The sequence below is a fragment of the Pseudoliparis swirei genome, chromosome 23, assembly GCF_029220125.1.
Source record: "Pseudoliparis swirei isolate HS2019 ecotype Mariana Trench chromosome 23, NWPU_hadal_v1, whole genome shotgun sequence".
Lineage (NCBI taxonomy): Eukaryota > Metazoa > Chordata > Actinopteri > Perciformes > Liparidae > Pseudoliparis > Pseudoliparis swirei.
Genome location: NC_079410.1, coordinates 10,529,789 through 10,552,975, shown reverse-complemented (window position 1 = coordinate 10,552,975; position 23,187 = coordinate 10,529,789). Strand labels below are relative to the sequence as shown.

General features: G+C 41.9%; 2 protein-coding genes and 1 non-coding gene across 4 annotated transcripts in view; 2 read left to right on the top strand and 1 right to left on the bottom strand.

The window, feature by feature from the left end:
- Positions 1-15,881, top strand: part of cyth3b (cytohesin 3b) — a 30,108-nt gene extending 14,227 nt beyond the window's left edge. The window contains exons 2-13 of the mRNA XM_056407621.1: positions 3,320-3,402; positions 3,747-3,811; positions 4,676-4,742; positions 4,898-5,016; positions 5,444-5,524; positions 6,197-6,309; positions 7,636-7,784; positions 8,227-8,338; positions 11,193-11,269; positions 11,826-11,897; positions 12,026-12,180; positions 13,881-15,881. Coding sequence (XP_056263596.1) covers positions 3,320-3,402; positions 3,747-3,811; positions 4,676-4,742; positions 4,898-5,016; positions 5,444-5,524; positions 6,197-6,309; positions 7,636-7,784; positions 8,227-8,338; positions 11,193-11,269; positions 11,826-11,897; positions 12,026-12,180; positions 13,881-13,953 — 1,166 coding nt within the window. The 3' untranslated portion in view covers positions 13,954-15,881. The remainder of the gene's footprint in view (positions 1-3,319; positions 3,403-3,746; positions 3,812-4,675; positions 4,743-4,897; positions 5,017-5,443; positions 5,525-6,196; positions 6,310-7,635; positions 7,785-8,226; positions 8,339-11,192; positions 11,270-11,825; positions 11,898-12,025; positions 12,181-13,880) is intronic.
- Positions 15,882-16,190: 309 nt separating this feature from the next.
- Positions 16,191-16,309, top strand: LOC130189413 (5S ribosomal RNA). The gene has a single exon (XR_008830793.1). It is a non-coding gene; the product is annotated as a 5S ribosomal RNA (ribosomal RNA).
- A 2,180-nt stretch (positions 16,310-18,489) lies between these two features.
- Positions 18,490-22,912, bottom strand: cacng5b (calcium channel, voltage-dependent, gamma subunit 5b). 2 transcript variants are annotated; one of them, XM_056407602.1, is made up of 5 exons: positions 22,692-22,912; positions 20,965-21,074; positions 20,325-20,465; positions 20,092-20,237; positions 18,490-18,753 (listed from the first exon to the last, which is right to left on the bottom strand). In XM_056407602.1, exons 1-5 carry the CDS (start codon positions 22,910-22,912, stop codon positions 18,490-18,492), a joined length of 882 nt encoding a protein of 293 aa, XP_056263577.1. The 2 variants fall into 2 exon arrangements, with proteins under 2 accessions (XP_056263577.1, XP_056263578.1); XM_056407603.1 differs by having other exon boundaries at positions 20,965-21,051; positions 22,717-22,912.
- Between the last annotated feature and the right edge of the window lie 275 nt (positions 22,913-23,187).

Genomic DNA, 23,187 nt, shown 5'->3' with positions numbered 1-23,187 from the left:
TGGTAATCTATGTGGCTGGGGTTAAGCATGGAGGCTTTGTATATAACCTAATATGGATTTCTTTTATGTGGAGTGCTGCTCTCTATTGGAATCTGCTCACAAAAACACACGCTCATTTCGAGACTCTCATGCGTAATTCATGAGGTGGCCAGTCTCAGCTGTACAGCAGTAGATGTCCTCGCAATGATATCAGATTACTCTTGCATTTTCCTCATGCTCCGAAGCACACGCAGCGGGGGAATTGTTCCCCGAAACAGATTCCGTCTCCTCAGACAATCCGTCCCATTCTCTGGTCCAGACCAGCTCTTTCAGCCAGAGCAGGAGGCATGGAGGAGTTGTTTTTGCAGACGTAGGTTGCCTGCAGGGGCTCTGCGCTCCACAATTACTGCTTTTATGTGTCCGTTTAACTGAAGCCAAGGAAAGAGAGCAAAGGAGGCCGAGAGTGTGAAGATGTCTGGTATCTGTTTCTTCATCACTCTTGAGTCTTTCTCTTTCTTTGCTGTTTGGCATTGAGATATCGCCTCTTTGCAACTTTTCTCTTTTTTTGTATCCTCTTCAGCCCCACAGACCCTTCACTTATAGTCCATACAAACTCATGTTGCATAGACCATGAGAAACCAACGGAAATTAATTATTGTGAAGAGTTAAGTCTCCCAAAGAGTCACAAGTATGTAGGAATGCTTTCCAGGAAGATGTGTGTAAAATGATGGACGCACATGAGGGTCGTGTGATATGACCAGAAGCTTTGTGCAAAAGCGGTTTATTCAGAAGAAAAGGGAAGCAAATGTTGGTGTAGGTACCCGTCTGGTTCTGGTACTTTGCTTGCCATCGATATTTTAAAAAAAGAAGGGAAAAAAGGAAAACAAAACCTTTTGCAGACTTCCAGTTCATCCACCCACACAGCCCCAGCAACCTCTCTCCCACTTCTATTGCCATTTAAAATCAACGTTTTTTTCACATTATAATTTTTGTTCCTTGCAGTCAAGCCAGTAAAATAACCTTTTTTTTGTAATATCTTGACAAATTAAGGGTGAGTCATCAATCAATTGCACAATACTTGGTGGACATGGTGTGTATACCCCATATTTTGAATAATTAGCTCTGTTTCCATCTCGTCAGCCTTCCTAGTTTAGTTTCATCTCGTCGACGTTGGTAGCTGCTGTGTGAGCATCATGTGAGAAGGAGAAATGATCACACGGCCATCTGGACCCCTGCTCTCTTGACTGGCTCCGTTGTGATAACGTGAGCTCAAAGCCCTCCCTACGTAATAATCTAATAGTCCATGCTGCTTCTGTCACTTTGTCTTACAGACCAAGACTGAGTAGAAGGGAGGATTGAACACGTGTGTGTGAGACAGAGAGAAAAAGAAAGAAAGAGAGAGAGATTCAGCAGATAGATAAAGAGGAGATAAAATAACTTTACTTCTCTTTTTCCATTATTTACATTCAGAGGGGAAACAACTGGGTGAAAAAAACGCCTGGATAGCAAAGCTGCTTAGCGGTATGATTCAGTTGGAGGATTTGAATCTCACCCCCACTTCAAGCACTAGGGTGGAGGCGGGCAAAGCGAGAGTGTGTCTATGTGTGTGTGTGTGTGTGTGTGTGTGTGTGAGTGAGACAGCGTAGGAGAAGCACAATCTGGTATAGCTCCATGTGAAAGTGACCTACTTCATGTCAGCTCGCTCTCAAATGGATTGCTCTTTTCTGATGTGTTGGGGAAGGTCCTGCAGGGGGGGGGGGAAGCCACAATGGAGAATACAATGTTGTGTGTGTTGAGGTGTACATTCTGTATGCATAGCGTGTATATTGTGTACTCACCTGTGTATGCTGTGTGTGTGTGTGCTCATGCAGTAAAACATGCATGTTGCATGAAGTCTCTCTCTCTGCAGTGTTAATTACCCCAGATGAGGCCCGATGACAGTCGACTATCAGAAAGCCAATATTTGAGAGGGCAGGCCGCACCAGATGCCCAGTGGTCGGTGTGTTATTTACAAGATGTTATTTATGGAAGTGATCTCCTTTCCAGTAGGGAAGTTTCTCTGGTTTGGAAAAAAATTCTCATGAGAAAGTTCTTCCCCATATGTTGCTTTTGTGTAATCTACATCTGACACCTGCTCTATAAGTGCATACCACCGTATATACTGTAACGAAGCGATGTATAAAGGTGGGAAACAAACATGAGATTCAAAGAAATACAGAATACAAATGAAGACAAGAACATGGTTACATGTACAAACTGGACATAGACATGTACACATATGCATATCCAGACATTTCATGTACTTGAAGCAGCTACATCAATATATTATAATGACAATGTGACGGTGGGAAAGGGGTGACTCGTAGTGATAACTAGAGAGACTCCTCGCCTGATTCTGAAGCTCCTCTCTGCCTTACAGAGCTTTATTGTGAGTTTCAGCTCATCTGTCGTGGTCCAGTTCACAACGTTACAGTGTTGGTTCCCGCTCACCGCTCTCATTGCGTTGTTTTCAATAAAAACATGCTATTTGGTCTGGTGAACATCGCAGGGCTGCACAATTAATTAAATGGCAATCACGATTTTGCCGTTCATGATTAAATGAACATGATCAACTGCATATTGAAGTTTAAAATGCTTGCTCGCATAACAGTCCGCTTACCAGTCAGCAATCCAGATGTTTCAGCTTCACTTTTGGGAAGCTGTTACGCCGCTGCATCTGCAATCCGCCGCGGCAGCCGGTTGAAAACCTTCCTGGATGTTGCGGGTGCAGTCCAGAGTCCTGTCCCGATGCAAATAATGTGGAAGCAGCGCATTGTTGTAGTAATAATGTTGTCCCTAAAATCAATACATAATTTGTGATAAATAATCATGATTTCAATACTGATTACAATAACTGAGATTCTAATCTTGGACTTAATGGTGCAGCCCATGATTGTAGTGGAACATTTAGCAGCTGAAGAGACATTTCCCTCAGGAGTCGGTGGAGACCAAAGCAGAGCTGAAAGGAGAGACTGGACATGCATGTATTGCTATTGGACTTGATTGACCAGGTTGACGGAACCATGACTCCAAATGAATGATATTGTTGCTCTTTAACTAAATGGAAAGGAACGTACTGGATTCACCTTTTACAAAGAAATGTCTGTTTGTGTATCAATTGAAGTCATGCGTAATGTCTTTGGGAAGCATCCATTGACTACTGCCAGGTCTAATAATCCCCGTGACTCTGACTGGCTGGTCGGAAGGTGAATTAGTTTAATCCATCCTCATAACTCTGTCCCTCCCCCTCTCTCTCGCTCACACATGCTCTTTAATTTTCCCTTCTCTCTATATTTTCCAGAACCTGAGGACCTGTCTTTGGAGGAAAGAGATGAGCTGTCAAATATACGGCGTAGGAAAAAGGAGCTTCTGGATGATATTGAAGTGAGTGTTGCAGCATGAATGATGTGTTCTATTTGCTCCAGCAGCAGACAGTCCCGTCAGCGGGGATAGGGATGTGAACCTATTAGAAAATGAGTTATAGAAGTGTTTTACATCTGAAGGCTCATCCGATGTGACGCTGATCAAAGTTCCATATTGGCATTGAACATTGTATTGACGTTTCCTAACACCTCCAACCTGTCCACTGTCTAATAAAAGAAGCATTGTCCTGTTAAAATGATAATGTTTTGGTTGTGTAATAATGATTTGAACTTCATCCCCATCTCTAACAATAAGGGAACTTAAGGAAATGTCTGAGAGTCGATTTGCTGTTTTCTTTTCTGCAGCGGCTGAAGTTTGAGATCGCAGAAGTGATGACTGAGATTGAGCAGCTAACCTGTGTGGGGGAGAGGTGAGTCTTTATTTTACTATTAATTATGGGGTACAAATAATCAGTATTTTGATCATTGATTAACTGACCCATTGTTTTCTTGATTAATCGATTAGTTTTGTTTGTAACATGTCAGGGAAAAATCACAGTTTTCCAGAGCCCAACATCCAAATATGTTAGAACTATATCTAATCGGGTCAAGCAGAGAAAACTAACATTTAGGAAGCTGGTATCAACAAATGTTTTCCATTTTTGCTTGAAAAGTTTGACTAATCAACCAATTGTTGCAGCTCTAAATAGCTTATTCTGTCAAATGTTAGAAAAAAGTGTAACACATTTGTTCTATTTGCCAAATCTGCTCTTCAAAGCCGTTGAGCCATGTTGTTGCTTCCGCTATGAACCTCACACCTGTCGTTGTTTGTGTGCATGTGTGTGTGTGTGTGTGAGTGTGAGTGAGTGAGTTAATCCCCTTTTGTTTGATGAGTGACAGTTTCCTGACTAAACATTAGCCAAACAGTCTCATTCACAAGCTTTTATTCGATTGGTTGATGAGGTGTGTGTGTGTGTGTGTGTCTTAGGTGCAGCTGGCAAAGGGGCGTGGGCTATTTTGGGCACACAGGAAGTGTAGGGAGCATGCACAGACCATGGCACAGACACACAAAGGTTGAGATTCCCCTGTGGTGCGCATGTATAATGTGTTAAGCAGCCACGTTTGAGCCCACTTCCAGCTTTCTCAGGTTAAACCCCCTGTACACTCAGTCTTCAGTTGATGGAGTAGTAAATACACAAACTGGATGAACCGATCCCAAACTGACTTACAGCTGCGTGGGGACAACACCACTCAACTGTGACGTGATGGATGTTTTTGTGTCTTTTTAAATTCAGCAAAACCACGCAAAGAAACAAACAGATTGCTATGGGGAGGAAAAAGTTCAACATGGACCCTAAAAAGGTCAGGTCTTGCCTTAAACTAACTATTTGTGAGAATCAATAACACTTACTGTTTTAAAAGTGTACGAATATCTCCCAGCCATGCATCAGGTCTGTTAAAAATGACCAAAAGAGGTAACTGAAGTGTAAGTGCGCACTTTTTTTTCTTCTAAACAGGGGATCCTGTTTCTTCTGGAGAACGATCTTCTGCAGAACACCCCAGAGGACATCTCACAGTTCCTCTTCAAAGGCGAAGGGCTCAACAAAACAGTCATTGGGGACTACTTAGGGGAACGGTGAGCTCTACAGTTTCCCCTCTGTTTTCCCTCTCCCCATCTCTCTGTCAGATCTGCGCTGCATGTGCTCAGACGATGGCATAAAGCCTCAGGAAATTGGTGGTCTGAATTTATGGAGCAGAGCAGCGACGGGAGACCGGCCAGTAAAATAGCGAAGCAGACATGTGGTTCTTATCGAAGGGAAATCAATGGGGATAGGAGTGTCATAACAACAGAGTTTTCATGCGGCCTGCGTTCACAGTGGCTTTCTCTTTGAAAGACACACGTGCTACGACATGAAAGCATTTACTTTTCTCCCATGACCCCACAAGACGAATGTATTAACGTCTATAACGTATTAACAGTCTGGCGTCTGTTTTTTTCTGATTCTGTTTGAGTGGAATTGAACAGTTAAACATGTGTGACTTGTGACCTTCCTCTCCTCCAGGGATGACTTCAACATCAAGGTGCTGCATGCGTTTGTGGAGCTTCACGAGTTTGCAGACCTCAACCTCGTACAAGCCTTAAGGTGAGTCAGCGGCCAAATGCAGCACTGCGGAAAAGAAAAGGATCAGTGTTGGTGTGGGGTGTCTTCCTAAATGTGAAATATGTTCCAGGAAGTCCGGTTTGAGTGAGACATTCATTAGTTTAATTAGTTGTTTTTAATACTGTGAGGATTTGACTACAAAAGTTATTTTTGTATCAAACATTGTATGAGGTTAACAGTAGAATTATCGTTTTTTGTTCACACCGTTTGGTCATCAAAGGGATTATGCTGCATTCACAGATCATGTTGGCAACTTAATTGTTGGCGCATTGATGGGAATTCATCAGGTCACACATATTCATCTTCCAATAAGAATGATCATGGTATAATTTGACCCGCCCCAACAGGTTCACTGGCTAACAAGAGGACAGATATCACTAAGTTAGTCTGTACACGACCACACAGTCCTGAGAGGATGTCTACATTAAAGTAAACGTGGCAGTGCTCATCAGGATTCGGTTCTGTTTAAAAGAGTTTGTTTTAGCCAAATCATTTAAGTAAAAGTGTTTATTCATGATGTTCTTTTAGACACTCCCTCTCTTGATGTTAGTAATGTAGTTTACAGTGAACATCTTCATCCTGTATTATACATTTGCATCAATATGTAAGAAATTGTCGTCATTCCCTTTTATTTCCCTGTTCCTGCTGCTGTAGGCAGTTTCTGTGGAGCTTCAGACTTCCTGGTGAAGCCCAGAAGATTGATCGTATGATGGAGGCGTTCGCCGCCAGGTACTGCCAGTGCAATCTTGGCGTCTTCCAGTCCACAGGTACACACACACGCACACACACACACACACACACACACACACACACACACACACACACACAAACACAGTGCACCAGACATACAGGATGAGTCACACTTTGCTAGACAGTCCAGGACAGATAGTATGGGCCAGCCAGACCACCTCAGCCTGAGATCAATGTTTCTGAGAGTCTGTTTTCCCCGAGTAGACATCTGGACCTGATTGGGCTTTATAAATCTTTAAAATGTGACCACAACCCGAGAGATTTTTATAAAAACTCAAGACAATTTGAGCAAATTAAATTTGTTTATTAAGTATAGCAAGAAATCATACATTTGCCTCGGAGGGCTTTACAATCTGTACACAATCTGAGCACTTTCCAACTGACTACATACTCTAGATATCTGCTTTCAGAAATCATAAATTGACCAACAGTCCGTTTGTAACTTCATCACTGATCACAGAGAGATCGCTATTTGTGTCTCCAGCAGTGAAGATTAAATCGATCACAGGTCAATGGTGGTCATTAGCGCTCCCTCGGCCCCTCGCACTACGTCTGCTGCTCCTGTGTTAACCGAGCGAGCGTTGAGGAGGACGCAGGTGACAGCTCGGGTCATGAATATTGATGTGGTGCAGTGGTGACACACCCAGACTTAGTTATTGGTCATCTCTCAGGACCGGTGTGCTCAGGGTCGTAAATTACAGTGCAGGGCATGTTGACTGGGGCAGCTAGTGTGTGGATGGATGAGGGGGAGGTTAGCTGGAGTTATGATGCCGACTCACAAGATCGGTGGGTTTGTATGTGGCCTTGGAGAGCTCCACGAGGCTGTGTTTCCCAGAATACGGTGCTCTTTGTTGATTAAACTCCTTTTTATTAGACAGACCTACATTTTTGTGTTGAGAAAATCAGTTTAATGGATTGCTGTCTAGATTATCACAAATATGTGCTGTCCTCTTCATACCATTTGTATAACTCCCCTGTACAGCGTACCGATACACTTGTTGGTTTCACATTTTAATTAAAATGTTTTCAATTTAAATATAACCAAGTGCATGTTCCCTTTTTTATATTTATACTGTTATTTGTAAATGACATGTATGTACGAGGAGAGCGTACGTTTGACCAGAGTCAATGTCCATGTATGTGCACACGTACATGGCCAATAAAGCTGATTCTGATTCTATATTCAATATAGTCTTTATTCTATTATAATAATATGTGACAAAAGATCAATAGTTAAAATAATGTTCACACTAATCCATAAATGCCAGGCAAGAAAACGTGTACTAATAAACACAGTGGTGGGTTAGTGCTGTCTCCAAGTGACTGTATAATTACCTCCACAGACACCTGCTATGTGCTATCATTTGCCATCATTATGCTGAACACAAGCCTGCACAATCCCAACGTCAGAGACAAGCCCCCCGTTGAGCGCTTCATCTCCATGAACAGAGGGATCAATGAGGGGGGAGACCTCCCGGAGGAGCTACTCAGGGTGAGAGCGTTGGTTTTATTTGTTCGTTAGGTATGATAAATGTATCCAGTGTGGCGCACACTGAGAAAGAAACCTGTACAGGAAGTTCTCCATCGTGCTTAGCAGAGAGTCACGCTTCTCTAATTGAGATGTTGCAGCTCAGCAGAATTAGACCTACTCTCCAGATACTGATGCTAATGATCTTTCACCATCTCTCAAAGTAAAACCCATAAAAGCAAGTTTTTCTCCCCACACAGTGTAGGCTGACGTCTTTACCAAAGGGCCCCATGGCTTCTTTTAAGTAGAAAAAGACACTTTTTAAAGCTCCCAGAGTCAATGAGGTATGAATCATTGTCTCTCGTTGTCTAACGCACCGTTAATCTGAAAGCTGGGTTGAATGTTTTGAGGTGTATGGAATTGGTTTCATAATGTTCCTCTGTTTTTGTTTTCTTTCTCCGTCCAGAATCTTTTCGACAGCATCAAAAGCGAACCGTTTAAGATCCCAGAGGACGATGGGAATGACCTGACGCACACGTTCTTTAACCCAGACAGAGAGGGCTGGCTGCTTAAATTAGGTTAGTGCGAGACATCCCGGATGACTTTGTTTGGTTACTCCCGCCCTTATCCTCACTACAACTGTGGCCTTATTCTCACAGCCGAGTGAGAACAAGAGGTGAGGGTTAATACCAGTGTTGCTCTCTCGCTTGACACAGTGAACTGGAACAGATCATTCCACCTTCTTGAAATATTTATACATTTATCTGACTTAAAATTAATGTGTTGGAACAAATGCTTAATGCTTATTAAACTAAAATCCAGATGCAAAAAACTCATTTTAGTTATGAACTCGCATAAAGCCAGACATGGTTTGGTGTTTTACTGAAACTCTAGCCAGAACACTACCCACCAATAAAACAGGGTTACACACATTTTATATCCAATTCAATGTATACAACATCATATGTTGCGTCTAAAGTACGCTGAAAGTGTGCACATTCCCACGGCACAATAAGTTTTACAGTGTGTGAAAATAGTAAAAGGCACGTTCTTTTGTTTAGAAACACACACTGTAGTTATTTCTTCTGTTTCCTGTTTGTGTGCTCGGGACTGGATGCGGTTGCATGTTTTCTCGGTGAGGTAATAGTTGTTGGTCTTATGTCTACTACATTTGTCCACCATTCGTTCCTGTTTGTTTACACATGTTTTTGATTTGGACTCCGCTCCATTGCTCTGCAGTTTACAACACATTAAATACATTAACATTGAGGTTTTTTTTTAACACTTTTAATCGTCGTAAGAGGTTGATTTATTATTGAACATAAAATGTTTTATGGCTTGGATACTGTTTGTCAAAGGTTAAAGGGCAAATGCACTGCAGGTGATCCAGTTTTATTGCTGTATACACACAGACACACAGAGACACACACACACACACACACACACACACACACACACCTGGCTCTGACCTGCACATTCCTCATACTCTGTGTAACGTCTCTTCAGTCTCTTCAAACTAGTGACTATGAATGTAAATAGCCCCATTGTGGCTCACAGGCCTAACATGATTACATTCTAGCACGGTTCCTCCCTGGAGCCATTCACCGCACCACTTCTCGCTGTAATATTTCTAATTTAACTCTCTAAAAATAAACCCCAGAGGATGAGAAGGAATAAATGCCTTTTTTAGCAAATCTCTCTTTGCTGAATGGAAATTTCGCCGTGCTAATTCAATAGTCAGAGTCTATTGAAATGTAAGGAAACCCGGAGCTTTTATAATTATGTGTGGCCCATAAAGATTCATGTGAAAACAGGAAGGAAACGCTGCAGTGAAAAGCGTTGTGACCGTAAGGGATGTTGGTATTGAGAGGAACTAATCGGGAATGTTGGGTCAAAGCACGCTCACAGGAAATGATCAGAGAGTTCATGTACTCTTCATGTCTTCCTGGCGCGTGTTTGCGTGTGTGTGTGTGTGTGTGTGTGTGTGTGTGTGCGCTTAGGTTTGCATTTGTCTCTCCTAGCCCGCATGCACTCAACAAGAGCTTCTTCAGTGTCAGCAAGTGGTGTTTCCTCCAACACTGCAGTCAGAATTCTACCTTCAAACTAACGTGCAGGACGTTTGCATTTGCTCTCTTTGGTTCTTTTGGATGTAGTTTGTGAAGTTAACGCGTGAGGTGGTGAATTTGCTCCGGACGCTGTGGTGTCTCTGTGTTTTTGTGCATCGACGTCTACATGTATGTTTCTTCAGGGCTGCAGGTGCCACGTCAGGTTCATATCCACTGCTGTTTGTTCCCGTCTCCTGAGAGCCGGTGTGGTTTCATCCTGTTGCCTTTAAAGAAATAAACATGCAAAGTCAGCCATATTTAATTAGTGGTGTGAGACATCGTTTATCTTTATCTTAAGCTGAGGAGACACAGTGGTGCTCCATTGAAATCACATACTACTCGGATACTATTCTTATAACTGGCTTGCTTGCATGTTTCAGAAAGTGAGTTTTCTCGTTCTTGCAGGTTTACATTTGAACATCCACCGGCTATTAACTTGAAACACTTTTTGAAACATAGAGAGAAATATATATTTAACAAACGTATATAAACAAAAGAAGAATACATACAAAAAGCATCATTTGAATATCAAACCTTCCTTAATGTGCAGGGTTGACCATGTAATAGACAACCACTGTCGAAACACTTTCGGCCAGACAAACATACTAACTGACCGTAAATGAAGTATGAATGTGTGTCTAATATCCACATGACATGATCATGTGATGACAAGAAGCCTTTTTCATACAGGAAATTGAATTACGTCAATGAACTATTGCACAAACATGTAAACACATTCATTTAACCCTTGTGTTTGCTTTCCGTGTCAACCGATTCAATTTCTTTCACCTCACCTTTTCTTCCCGTCTCCTATGACCCGATTCAATTCAATCCCCCCCTCCTGTTACCTTTATATTTAATAACATATTTAACCTTTGAGGTCAATATGACAGCAAAAAAAATCCAGAAAATTATTAGAATTAATATTTTTCCAAGTTTAAGTGTGAGGTACTTTTTGTTTTGTTGTTGACTCGAAAGAAGAACGACGACATTAATTTGAATCAAATCAATTTGAAGGCGAGGCGGAGAGAGAGTAAATATATTGGGTCGTCAAAATGACCCGAAGGCAACACAAGGGTTAAAATGCATTGTTGTCTTTTGTCCTGATTTGAGAGCAGGCCTGACAGGATGAGATGAGGTAGCAGCATACAATGCTATTTCATAATTGTGATGTAATTTATTCACAGTTGTACCGAAGAATAAGAAAACGTAATGCATGTTTGTCGGCTTCATTAATGAATGTCACGTCCCGCCTCTTTGTCCCAAAGGAGGTCAGCCGGTCTGTCACTGTGGCCTTTGTGTGACTTCCTGTTCCTCTTCCTGTCAGGAGGCCGAGTGAAAACCTGGAAGAGAAGGTGGTTCATCTTGACTGACAACTGCCTCTACTACTTTGAATACACAACAGTGAGTGTCACACTTGTTCAGTAAAGTGCCTCTTTGCAAGCATGTGTGTGTCTGTCTGTCTGTGTCTGAGAGAATAACAAATATGGCTGTATGTTTCACTCTGTGACAATAAGTTTAAATGTGTGTCGTTGAAGATTTTTATCATTGCCTCTGTGTCCCTGCTGGCTGCTGCATCAGCACTGTTCTCTCTCTAGCTTAGTATTATCCTTCAGGACACTCTCATTATGTCCCGTCCTCTGGTCTGACTCCTCCACACACACATTATCCGCTCCGTTAAAGCGGTGAGGGCGAGATGACGGGTTCATTTCAATGCTGGCGAAACATATCCCGGAGGATTTATCCTCTTCTCCCGACCTCTCACCTCTGATCCTCTGTCCTTTTTCTGTCTGTCAGTTTATCCCCTTCTCGTCTTCTTTTTATATGACTCACCGCTCTCTTCCTCTGGCCTCTTCGCTGGTTTTCTCGTTGATATATTTTCATGTATCTCGCTTTGCTGCCGATCTCTCTTTGCAATTAATTGGTTGTTTTTCTCCCTCCTCTCATGTTTCTCCTTCAGGACAAGGAGCCTCGTGGGATCATCCCGCTGGAGAATCTCAGCATCAGGGAGGTGGAGGAGCCAAGGAAACCTGTGAGTGTTGCCCTACTAGAGATCTCACCCCTAGATCATGTGTCAAGTACATTTCTTGGTCAGGTGTGCAGTCAAAATCTCACAGTAGCACACCATTAATGCCCTAATCTCTCTCTCCGTTACCCCAGAACTGTTTTGAGCTCTATAAACCTAATCACAAGGGTCAGGTGATCAAAGCCTGCAAGACGGAGGCAGATGGGCGTGTTGTCGAGGGCAACCATGTGGTGTACAGGATATCAGCTCCCACGCCAGAAGAGAAAGAGGAGTGGATTAAATCTATCAAGTAAGACTCTTCACAAGGACACTTAAGGCTCCATGTGTTGCTTGGCAACCATGCAGTAAAGCCATGATCTGTTCACTATTGTACGAATTAAACAAGAAAGATATAGTGCGTTAATAAGTGAGCAGATTTAGTTCCAGTCCATATGCTAAACTAACCTCAGCTAACCTGCTGAGACTGCACAGACAATCAAGTTTTTCATCTAATGTTTAGTAAAGGAGCAAAACACACATGTTTTTCCGAAAAGTCCAACAACTCCTTTTTAATGAACGTCCTAGCCTAAATGAGGGTGATGGTTGTTTACCATCCAATAATGGTTACCATACTAAATATATTAGCTATTGACATAAACCTGTAGAAAATGTTGATCTGGACTAAAAAAGACCCAGGACATATACGGACGTGAGTTATAAAAATACCTCTTTCCATACTGAGGCCCTCATTATAATATTTGACTCAAATCGTAAAACCTCCAGCAAAACAGTGGCTTCTGTCAGTCAGATAGGATACACACTGTTGCTTTCAGTGATAATAACCTTGCTGCCTGTCAGTTCTCTAAATGCTCTCTAATCACCTGCGTAGAAGATGGCACAATGTCAAAGAGAGTTGCTCAGCAGAACGCTTGTATACTGTAATAGAGTGCAATCCCCCCTCCTCCCCTCTTCCCTATCTCCACACTCAAAGAGTATCCACTGGGAAAATGATGGGGGATTAGTCACTGCTTAGCATACCCAGTAAACCTATCCAGGAGAGGGAGCTCCAAACTGGGTTGACGAACTCGCAGCCACGGAGGGTAACGAGCTTGTGCTTCACCAGAGGGGTCCAAGAGGACTCTGAGTAGGGCCGGATAAAAGGAGTTTTTTATGGAAATGGTGTTTCCCTCCGAAGTCGAGATGATCACAGTCTGCTTATATGGAGTCACAAACACAAATACCTAGATAATGGTGGTGCAACTGGGTCGATAGAGAAAGCAGACGGAATGTTTTTTAATGTTTTAAATTAGATATATCAATTTCTACATATTGTTAAGGACAGAAATGGAGGAAATGTTATTTTGCATTAGCCCCAGCAGCCTTGCCTGGATTTGCTCACCCTACAGTGGAGCTTTTGTTTCATGAAATTGGTTTGTGCAAATGACAATGAGCAGTAAAAAAGAGCAGGATAGTCATCGCATACAGATTCATTCTTCAGCGCGTGGCATTGCAAAGGGAATCGAAGATATCCGCAGTGGGGGGTTGAGCCTCTTCTTGCTTTGTGCTGCTACTAACAGGATTTAGCAGCCGTGAAACGGGGCTCTTCTGTAGAGCCTGAATGGCTTCCTGCTTCACTCGCTCTCATTCTGCGCTCTTTAAAAAAAGAAGGGGGATTGAATGCCGAAGAGTCAATAATCTTGATCACATTTGTTCGCCATCCTTCAGACCTTTCAACCTGCAGAATAGCAAGAAGTAAAGTTTGTGATTGTGTATTTCACTACGAGTTCTGGAGGTTCCAACTAATCAGAAAAAACTTGGGCGAAGGGTTCTTCCTCTTCAGAAACCATGGAAACCAAACTAGGTCACTGCACAAACTTTTTTTTAAATCTAGTTACGGCCGGGGTTTGTATAGATGTGCCGACATTTCCATATCAAAGATGCTCGAGAGCCTCCTCTCATGTGGCCTTATTATTTATTTCATCACTGTCCTTTGATTGGCTTCTCCTGCAGGGCCAGCATTAGCAGAGACCCCTTCTACGACATGCTGGCCACCAGGAAGAGACGCATCGCCAACAAGAAGTGAAGAGAGTCTTCTCACCCCTCCAGCTCCTCCATCTTTCTCTCCTTCCGTTCATAAACACATAAACTGCACACACTTGGGAGCTGCTTCAACACAGGAAAGGCTGATAAACCCCCGAAAAGACTTTGACCCCGAATACGAACTTTGATTTCTCTCCTGTCCACAAGTCATTTGCACTTGACATCACACACTGCTGAGGGGACAGATCTGTGGCTGATTGTTTCCCCTCCATTTCACTAACACCTCTCCCTCTTATGGTCATGACATGTTTCTTCATCTCCCTGAAGCACAACTGCCATGTTTCGTGTGTGTGTGTGTGTGTGCGTGTATGTGTGTGTGTGTGTGTGTGTGTGTGTGTGTGAGTAGATCAGTGCAGCATAAGCTCATCTGGACCGTGTCGTCATCTCACTGGTGCTGAATTCTTCTCTGGGTGCCATGGCTGAAGTAACCTCAGAAAACAGTGCTGGCTTACATTGAGGTTCCTAACTACTCGTTACAGTCTGCCGTCAGCTGGGCTGATTTCACTCATTTGTGTGGAGCAGAGAATTTTTTTAATGTGCATACTTTTTTATTTTAGTTGCATAGAAAAGGAGCTTTTGCCGAGGCTTGAGATGTTACTTGCTTATTGGACTTTAAGTTGTAATCCTTAAGATATCAGTACTTGTTGATTTGGTGACACAACCTAATTAAAGATGGCAATAGTAAGTGTGGTTTAATACTACACAACAAACAGTCCTTTGGAAGCCAGTTTGCAACAAAAGAGCAATTCATGTGTCGGTTTACAGTGCAGCCAACAACTCACATTGTTTTAATGAAGAAGACAATAACTGTAATCTGATTGTTTTTCGTCTGCAGCTAACTATTCACTGACTGTTTCTTCTTGTTCCCTTGTCAAATTTAAAAAAGATCAGAGGCGAGTGAACAGTAAACAATATGGCTAATATCCATGGGATAAAGTTCAATAATACTAGATCACATGCATACATGTTTTCCCGTAAACACCTAGTGAATGTGGATAAAGCAGGGGAATGACAGACCCCGCCACTATCAATGAAAAGTAATAATAAGAGAGATATTTCCAGAATGTGGAGATATATTTAATGAAATCTTAGGGATTTCAACTTTAAAAAGTCTACTGAGTAGGTTATATTTATGGCTGTGCAATGGCCCAATGGGGTACCAGTCCAATTAAGCTTTTTTCTCTTGTCTATGGCCTATGTCAGTGAAGGCCGATGTATTGTTGTGATCCCGTTTGCATTTGATTCGTATTCCTAAAGAATCCTTGCTTGCTTTTTTGTTCCTCTTTAAAGAAAAGAAAAAACATATAAATAATAACCAACTATAATTTTTCTATTTATTTTCAATTGCGATATGGTGTAATACTCCCTGTAAATGATAAACAACATATGCTTAAGTTATGTATGTGTGTATATATATAATGTATAGGTTTTCTGGTCTCTTTGTTGTAGTATGCACACTCTGTGTAACATGTTTGAGCCGACAGGCAGACGTTTGCATCAGCTGAAGTTTGGGGTCTTTACAAAATCCTGAAACATAATCATAAGAACACATGATGAGGATGGTGTTGATGATATTGGTCCATAACGAGGAGGATGCTCTTCAAAAAGCCAAGACTGACGGGTGAGAAAGATGGTTTTATTTATGATGAAGGAAAAGATTATAGTTTAAATGACGTTTGATGATGATGATGATAATAATACTATCCATAATGATGATGATGTCAAAAACTATAAACAACAGTAGTTTTCTATGTGATTGTAAAATAAAATAAAAGCCTTGTGGTCAGGCCAGATTATTATCTTCTACTGCCCTGTGTGGGCTTATAGTTACATTAACTTTTATATTCTCTGTAAAAGCTATTGGTCACGTTGTACATTATGTGTATCTATATAAAATATACATCAAACTTACAGCAGATGTGTGGTGTATTTATTATTAATGCTTGTCCTACTTATTTGCATGATATTTTAGCCATCAACATGAATGACTTATACAGATATTTCTCGAGAGGTGACGAGATCTCTGAATGTATAATGTTTGTCTACAGCGAGAATGTGTGTTTGTGTTTACGGCAATCTGCTGGTGCTCCCTATGCAGCTCGACAGAAGAGCACAGTGTGACGTCAGAGTATCTTAAAGATGCTCCCTATGCAATTTGACAGAAGAGCAAAGTGTGACGTCAGAGTATCTTATAGATGCCGTTTCGTAGGTTCATCTTTCGCTTACGGCCATACCACCCTGAACACGCCCGATCTCGTCTGATCTCGGAAGCTAAGCAGGGTCGGGCCTGGTCAGTACTTGGATGGGAGACCGCCTGGGAATACCAGGTGCTGTAAGCATTTTTTCCTCCTCTTTAATAAAAGCACAGGCTTATTTTTCACACATCCTTCATCAAGCAGAACAACAGCTTCGGATTCAACCCGGTAGAATGAACGGAAGATTCCTGTAATATGAGCGGTGAAGGAAAACATGTTGAGTCCCGAGATCAATCTGACCGGGAGGGGATATGTGGACTATGACTGTGCAGAGAGCGCCCTCTACTGGTTACTTTCTTCATTTACATTTGTAGACAAGTCATAGTCAATAATTAGGATACTAATACGAGAAGACATACACATATGATTACAAGTCACATACATGTTATCATAAAGGAGTAAAGAAAGCCTTGGAGAATTAGTTTTCTCAATTGCTTAAGCACAACAACTCATTTTTCCTGCATCACTCCATCAACAATACATAATAACAATACACTGTCCACGTTATTTTGTACACATTTACAACCTTATGCGATCTAATACAACCGCTGTTCCACACCTTGAACCTTTACGTTTTTTTAACAGTATCAGACACAAGAAGAACAATAGTTGGACTGCTGAAGCATTCCAACTAATTACTTTCTCTCACTTGACCTCCATTGTTGTGCCCACCAAAGAGCAAACTTGAATCCTGTTCAAGCTCTGATGAACCGTTCTAATTAGTTTCAGGTGTTTTCACAGGTGCATTCTGGGTACAAGTGATTGACGAGCTGCAGAATTTCAATGGCGGTCTTTACAAGCTTTTAGATGTTAATGTGTCTAATGTCAATAACCGCATGTATTTATTTGCAAAAAGTGTGTTTTAGAATATCAAACTTAGTGTAAAGCAGACAAGTTGCTTTTAATTCAGCATAATGGTTCAATAACTGCCACAGATATATCCAGGTATGTCAATTATACAAAAACACTTCATTCACAGACGAGTAACGTTTACATCTTTTTTTTATTCATACAACGAGGATTTGCAATGTCTGAGATTATACATGTTTAAACAAATAAGCAGTGTAATACATCTTGACCACCAACTCAACGCATCACTGAATCAACTGAAGATACAAAAGTACTTTTGAATAATTACATTTGACTTCTGTGTGACAGTAAATACTTTGGAGAATCTCACAAAGTGGAAACAAACTGACTCCTGAAGATAAAACGTCCCTCCAGACAACAATATATACACACTGCCCCCCAGTGGATACATGTAGCACCACTGTGTGAAGACGTTTTATTTGACAGATCTTTATATATAAGCTGGATGCTTGTTGACCTGCTATCTGGTTACAGTGGCGATGCAGTGTCCTGTCATTGCATCCCATTAGACAGTCTTTGCCTTCAGGAGAAACAGTTAGGTCGACCTAATGTTTGTTTTGGGGTATATATCTTTTTTCTGTGTGACATGATGCATAAATACTGCCACATGACATACATGTCCTAAAGCAAAAAGTAGCATTTATTTATTGCAAAATGAGGAAGCAGATATATATAAAACAGCTATGTAGGGTACAACTCATATATATTGTTTATTTTACTCTTTAAGATTAAGTTCAAAAGTTAATCTTGACCCAGATTTAAACTTTTTTAAACCCTGTTTTGTTTTCCTTATTAAAACCTGCCGGGAGAAAAACCTGTAGATGCTGATACCACAACAAACTCCCAATGCGTATATTATAGCATAGTATAACTAGAATGGGCACTTGGTAGAGCGCATACCTTCGCATATCACAAGATTGGGCATTAAATTATGAACATTTTGGCATTAGTTGCATGCCAATTGGATAGAAATTGACCGTGCTATGGTAAAAAGAAGATGTTGACCTTTCCATGACCTTGACCTTAACCTTTGACCCGATTGATCCCAAAATCTAATCAAATGGTCCCCGGATAATAACCAACCATCCCACCAAATTTCATGCGATTCGGTTAAAAACTTTTTCTATTATGCGAATAACACGCATACAAATAAATAAATAATTAAATACACAGCGATCAAAACATTACCTTCCGCATTTTCAATGCGAAGGTAAACAGCCACAAGCGGCTCGGCTGCGGATTGGTCCAAAGTCCTTCCATTACACGTGTCTTCTCAAACTCAGTTAAATATCCAAGTATCTTCTCCTTGGAAGGAAGCGAGGCCTTGTGACCCTATTACATCCAGAGAACCCTCTCGTCACCCTTAGGTGGCCCCTGCGGCGGCGAGCGGCTCCTCAGCAGGGCGAGGAGGACACGTGGTCGTATGCGGGGCATTTGAGGACAGCGGGGTAGCTGGCGCTCATCTGGAGCGAAGCTTCACTCGAGATGTCGGAGGGACTTCGCCCACGTGACCACACCTCGGGGTGGAGGAACTGGCTCGAGTGGTTGGAGGAGCAGTTGCTGACCCGAGGGCGGTAGAAGCTCTGGTGGCGAGGCTGGTAGATCTCCTCCGCTGAGTTGCGCTTCATGAACAGGTAGACGGACATGACGCCTGCGCTCTGCGCACGCGCAAAACAGTCAAAATATATGAAAAAGGATGAGGGCAGAATGAAGTGCTTTCATATTGACTAAAAACAATTCACACACAAAAAAAAGTCTCCACAGCTAACTGTTATTAACATAGCTTGCTTTTAGTTTTGTTCATTTAAAAAGTTATTACCCAAAGTGTTATACTTTATATACCCGATTCCACTTTAATTATAGTACTACGAATATACATCCTACGTGAGTTTTGTGTTGTTGCAGTTTTCCTCTGCGACCACTGGAGGGCAGTAAATCCTCTTATAAACCTGCCTGCAAGGTCAGACGTGTTCTTACTTCTCTATACTTGATACTAAGAGTGAAGGCAGATACAATACTATATTAAGACTTCATTTGTAATTAACAGTTCTATTGATTTAATTTGACCGTACAGGCATACCATATAAAACGGACACAAGTTAAAGGTTATTTGTGGGGATTAAATGCTCGTTTACACCTAAACCTGTGAGAAAACTTCTCAGAAGCTTCTTCTACAAAGTTCAGGACATGAGCACATTGTTTGGATGCAGAGAGAAAATATCAGAAGCAACTTGTTTTAGTTCTCCTTTTAGTTACACTACAGAATGACCTGATTTTTGTCATATTTTGGTGTGTATATATATATATATACACTACCGTTCAAAAGTTTGGGGTCACTTAGAAATGTCTTTATTTTTCAAAGAAAAGCACTGTTTTTTCAATAAAGATAACATTAATCAAAAATGCACACTATACATTGTTAATGTGGTAAATGACTATTCTAGGTGGAAACGTCTGGTTTCTAATGAAATATCTCCAGAGGTGTATAGAGGCCCTTTTCCATTAACTATCACTCCAGTGTTCTAATGGTACATTGTGTTTGCTAATCGCCTTAGAAGACTAATGTCTGATTAGAAATCCCTTGTGCAATTATGTTAGCACAGCTGAAAACAGTTATGCTGGTGATATAAACTATACAACTGGCCTTCCTTTGAGCTTGAAGTTTGAAGAACAAAATGAATACTTCAAATATTAATCATTATTTCTAACCTTGTCAATGTCTTGACTATATTTTCTATTCAATTTTCAATTCATTTGATAAATAAAAGTGAGTTTTCATGCAAGACACGAAATTGTCTGGATGATATATATATTATAATTTAGGATTTGACTGTCCAATTTCTTGCTGCATGTTTTGTGTCTTTTAACATCTCTGGATAATGGTGCAAATAAGTGTCCTGACTTTATTAATGTCAAACCTTTGATTCATGCATTTGTTTTGTATCTCATGCCATGATCACATCAGCGCTGCACAAGCCGGTTGTTCAGTCGCTCACCTCGGTGAGCAGGAAAGAGATGGCGGCGAATGCAAAGGACCAGCCGTACTTGTAGGTGAAAAAGGCCTCACTGCTCTTAGTCCTGTTCAGCATTTCATCGTTTATACTGGAGATGTACAGCACCAGACCCACCACCAGAGCCAGACCTGGGAGACAAAGAAACTCAGGTTGGGATCAAATCAAGAAGAGGAGAGGACATAAACATGATGAGAGAGGAGAGAACATCAGTGAACCTGAGAGGATGAAGAAGATCCCGGATACAAACGCCAGCATGGAGCGGTGAGGCCGGACGTGGCCGATGTTGTTGAGGACGAAGCCGATGAACATGAAGAAGAGGCTGACCAGGGGGAACGGAGTGGCGGAGCGGATCATCTCTGAGGAGGGGACACACGCTGACGTTTGAACCCCAAACCGATGGGAGAACACTTCAGGGTAAAAAACGACGGAAAGACGCGGATAGGCAGAGAAACCTGAGAGTATAAACGTGAAATGAGGGGCTGTTCTGTTGGGAGGAGGGAGCCACAATCTATCTTGAAATGAAGATGAAATGAAGACGTTTAATTAGCAGTTGCCCTTTTTGACAGATTTTTACAATATCCATTATTACACCGACTGGCTGGAGCGGATTAATCCTTCGCTAAAGGTTTCACACTGAAGGACTTGTGAGGTGAGTTGTCTGTGAAAAGGTCAAACGTATTCTGGAGAGGAGCAACCGCACGAGGGTTGGGAACTTGGGATGGGTCACACTCGTCTGTCTGGCTGCATGCGAGTGATTTAGAAGCACGATCTTATGACACAGGTTTCTGCCGTGAGAACTCCCCCGCCTCTGGAGGTGAACTATCTCAAGGAGTTACCGAGCCGGAAGCTACTCACTGAGCACGTTGGCCGTGGACTCTGACGTCAACTGGACGTTCATGGGCATGACGTAGGCCACGGTGAAGCAGCGACCAGACTCGTCACCTGAGAAGGAAGGACACAAAATCCTGAAGACGAGTTTGTGGCGAAGATGAGGACATGTGAAGGTATTGACGAGGTACGGCCATCGCTCCTTTTTAAATGCGTTGCTAATGGTTAAAACTAAGAAAAAAATAAGTAATTCCAAAAACTAGCAAAATAGGCCGGTTATTTTTTCCCGAATATATTTAAATTCTATTTATTTATTTAACCCTTGTGTTGCCTTCGGGTCAATTTGACCCGATTCAATGTTTCACCCTCCTGTCGCCTTCGGGTCAATATGACCCGATTCAATGTTTAACCCTCCTGTTACCTTTATATTTACTAACATATTTTACCCTTGAGGTCAATATGACCCCAGCTATTAAAATCTCCAGAAAATTATTAGAATTAATATTGTTTTCCAAGTTTAAGTGTGAGGTACTTTATGTTTGTTTGTTGACTCCCGAAAGAACACCGACATTAAACATTGAATCGGGTCAAATTGACCCGAAGGCGACAGGAGGGTTAAATATTGAATCGGGTCAAAATGACCCGAAGGCAACACAAGGGTTAAACATATCCGTAATGTGATTAGAGAGACCGATGCAGTGTTACACTTAGTTTGAGCTTTTAGTTTAATAGACCTTTATCATAGCATACGTAATCCCTTGAGTGACAGGCAAATAGAAATAATCAGTTCCAGTTACTGAGAGGGATGAATATAGAAAAACGATATATACGATCAGGAAGCACACTAAAGTAGCATCGTACTATATGATCACATAAATGGGGCTTTGCGGGAGATCAAGGTTTAGCCATCGTTAATCTGAGATTAAGAAACCAGGAGGTGAAGCATCTATCCACAAAGGTGTGTGATTATTTGTATCTGCCTGTCACTCCATGGATCCTGATGACCCAAAGCTCAACATGCATCGATGTGTGGGTATCTCTTTTAGCCGTTTCGACTTTTTTTTATACCTCCAGCACCTTAGTTGAGATCAAGCCTTGTGGAGAAGTGGCATCATTAACACTTCCCTGATGTAATAGGTGTTTCCTGTATTTCAAAAAGACAGTTTGGGGGATAGACTTCTCGCCTGTAAACCTGAAGTTCCTGTTTTCCTCTGATAGTTACATCACATCCTGCAAAGACGGCTACAGTCATTATTATCACTTCAGCATCGTCACCGACAGAAACCAGCTGGAGTTATCCACCAGCTAATTAATGATGTGACACGACGAGATGACATCTGTCTCTGAACACTTCTAGGTGTGTGTGTGTGTGTGTGTCGGTCTGTGTGTGTGTACGCATAATGTTGCAGGACCAATTTGACACTGAATGCACCTCGTTTGACAGTGTGTGATTAAAAAGGATAGAAATAGAAACACAAACACACTTTCTATCTGTTGCTCTTCTCTCTCACTTTGCCACCTGTCGTCCACACTTACTCTTTCTCACACACACACACACAAACACACACACACAGTAATTGTGGATGTGGTTGTGTGTGAATGTCGAAGCTGGCGGATGTGTGAGTGTGGATCATCTCACTGCCGCTGCCACATTTAGACGCTGCACAGTACAAATAATTCCCTGAGTAAAGATCATTCCGCGCTGAACGGCATTACACGGCTCTCTAACACACAGTTATCTGTCACAGGAGCACGGAGAACCACAAGCCCGTCCCTCACCTGCCAGGAAGCAGACCCTCCAGAGGCCGGAGTGCAGCGAGGTCTTAATGGCGATGCTCTGGTTCAGAGGCATGACGACGCCCTCCTCCAGGTACAGCCAGTAGTCGGTGCTGACCGCCGCTCCCAGCAGCCCCAGGCCGCTGATTGCAAAGACACTGCTCAGCAAGGTCAGGGCCTTCCTGCTGCACGCGCTCATGGTGACGGCAGCGGGGGGTTCAAATCCAAGAAAAGTCCAAGAAGCAATCTGGTGGAAGAAAAAGAGACGGATCGCAGGGAGGAATGGAGAGAACGTTTGATGCCGAGACCTGCTGTGTGTTTGTAATCGAAAAGACATTATGAAATAAATTGAAAAAAATACAGATGTAATAAATGGATTCAATACGGCATGTTGAAATAATAAAATACTTTTCCAAAACTTATTATAAATTGTTAGAATGAGAGAGTTTATTGCAGGTTAGTTTTATTTTTTAC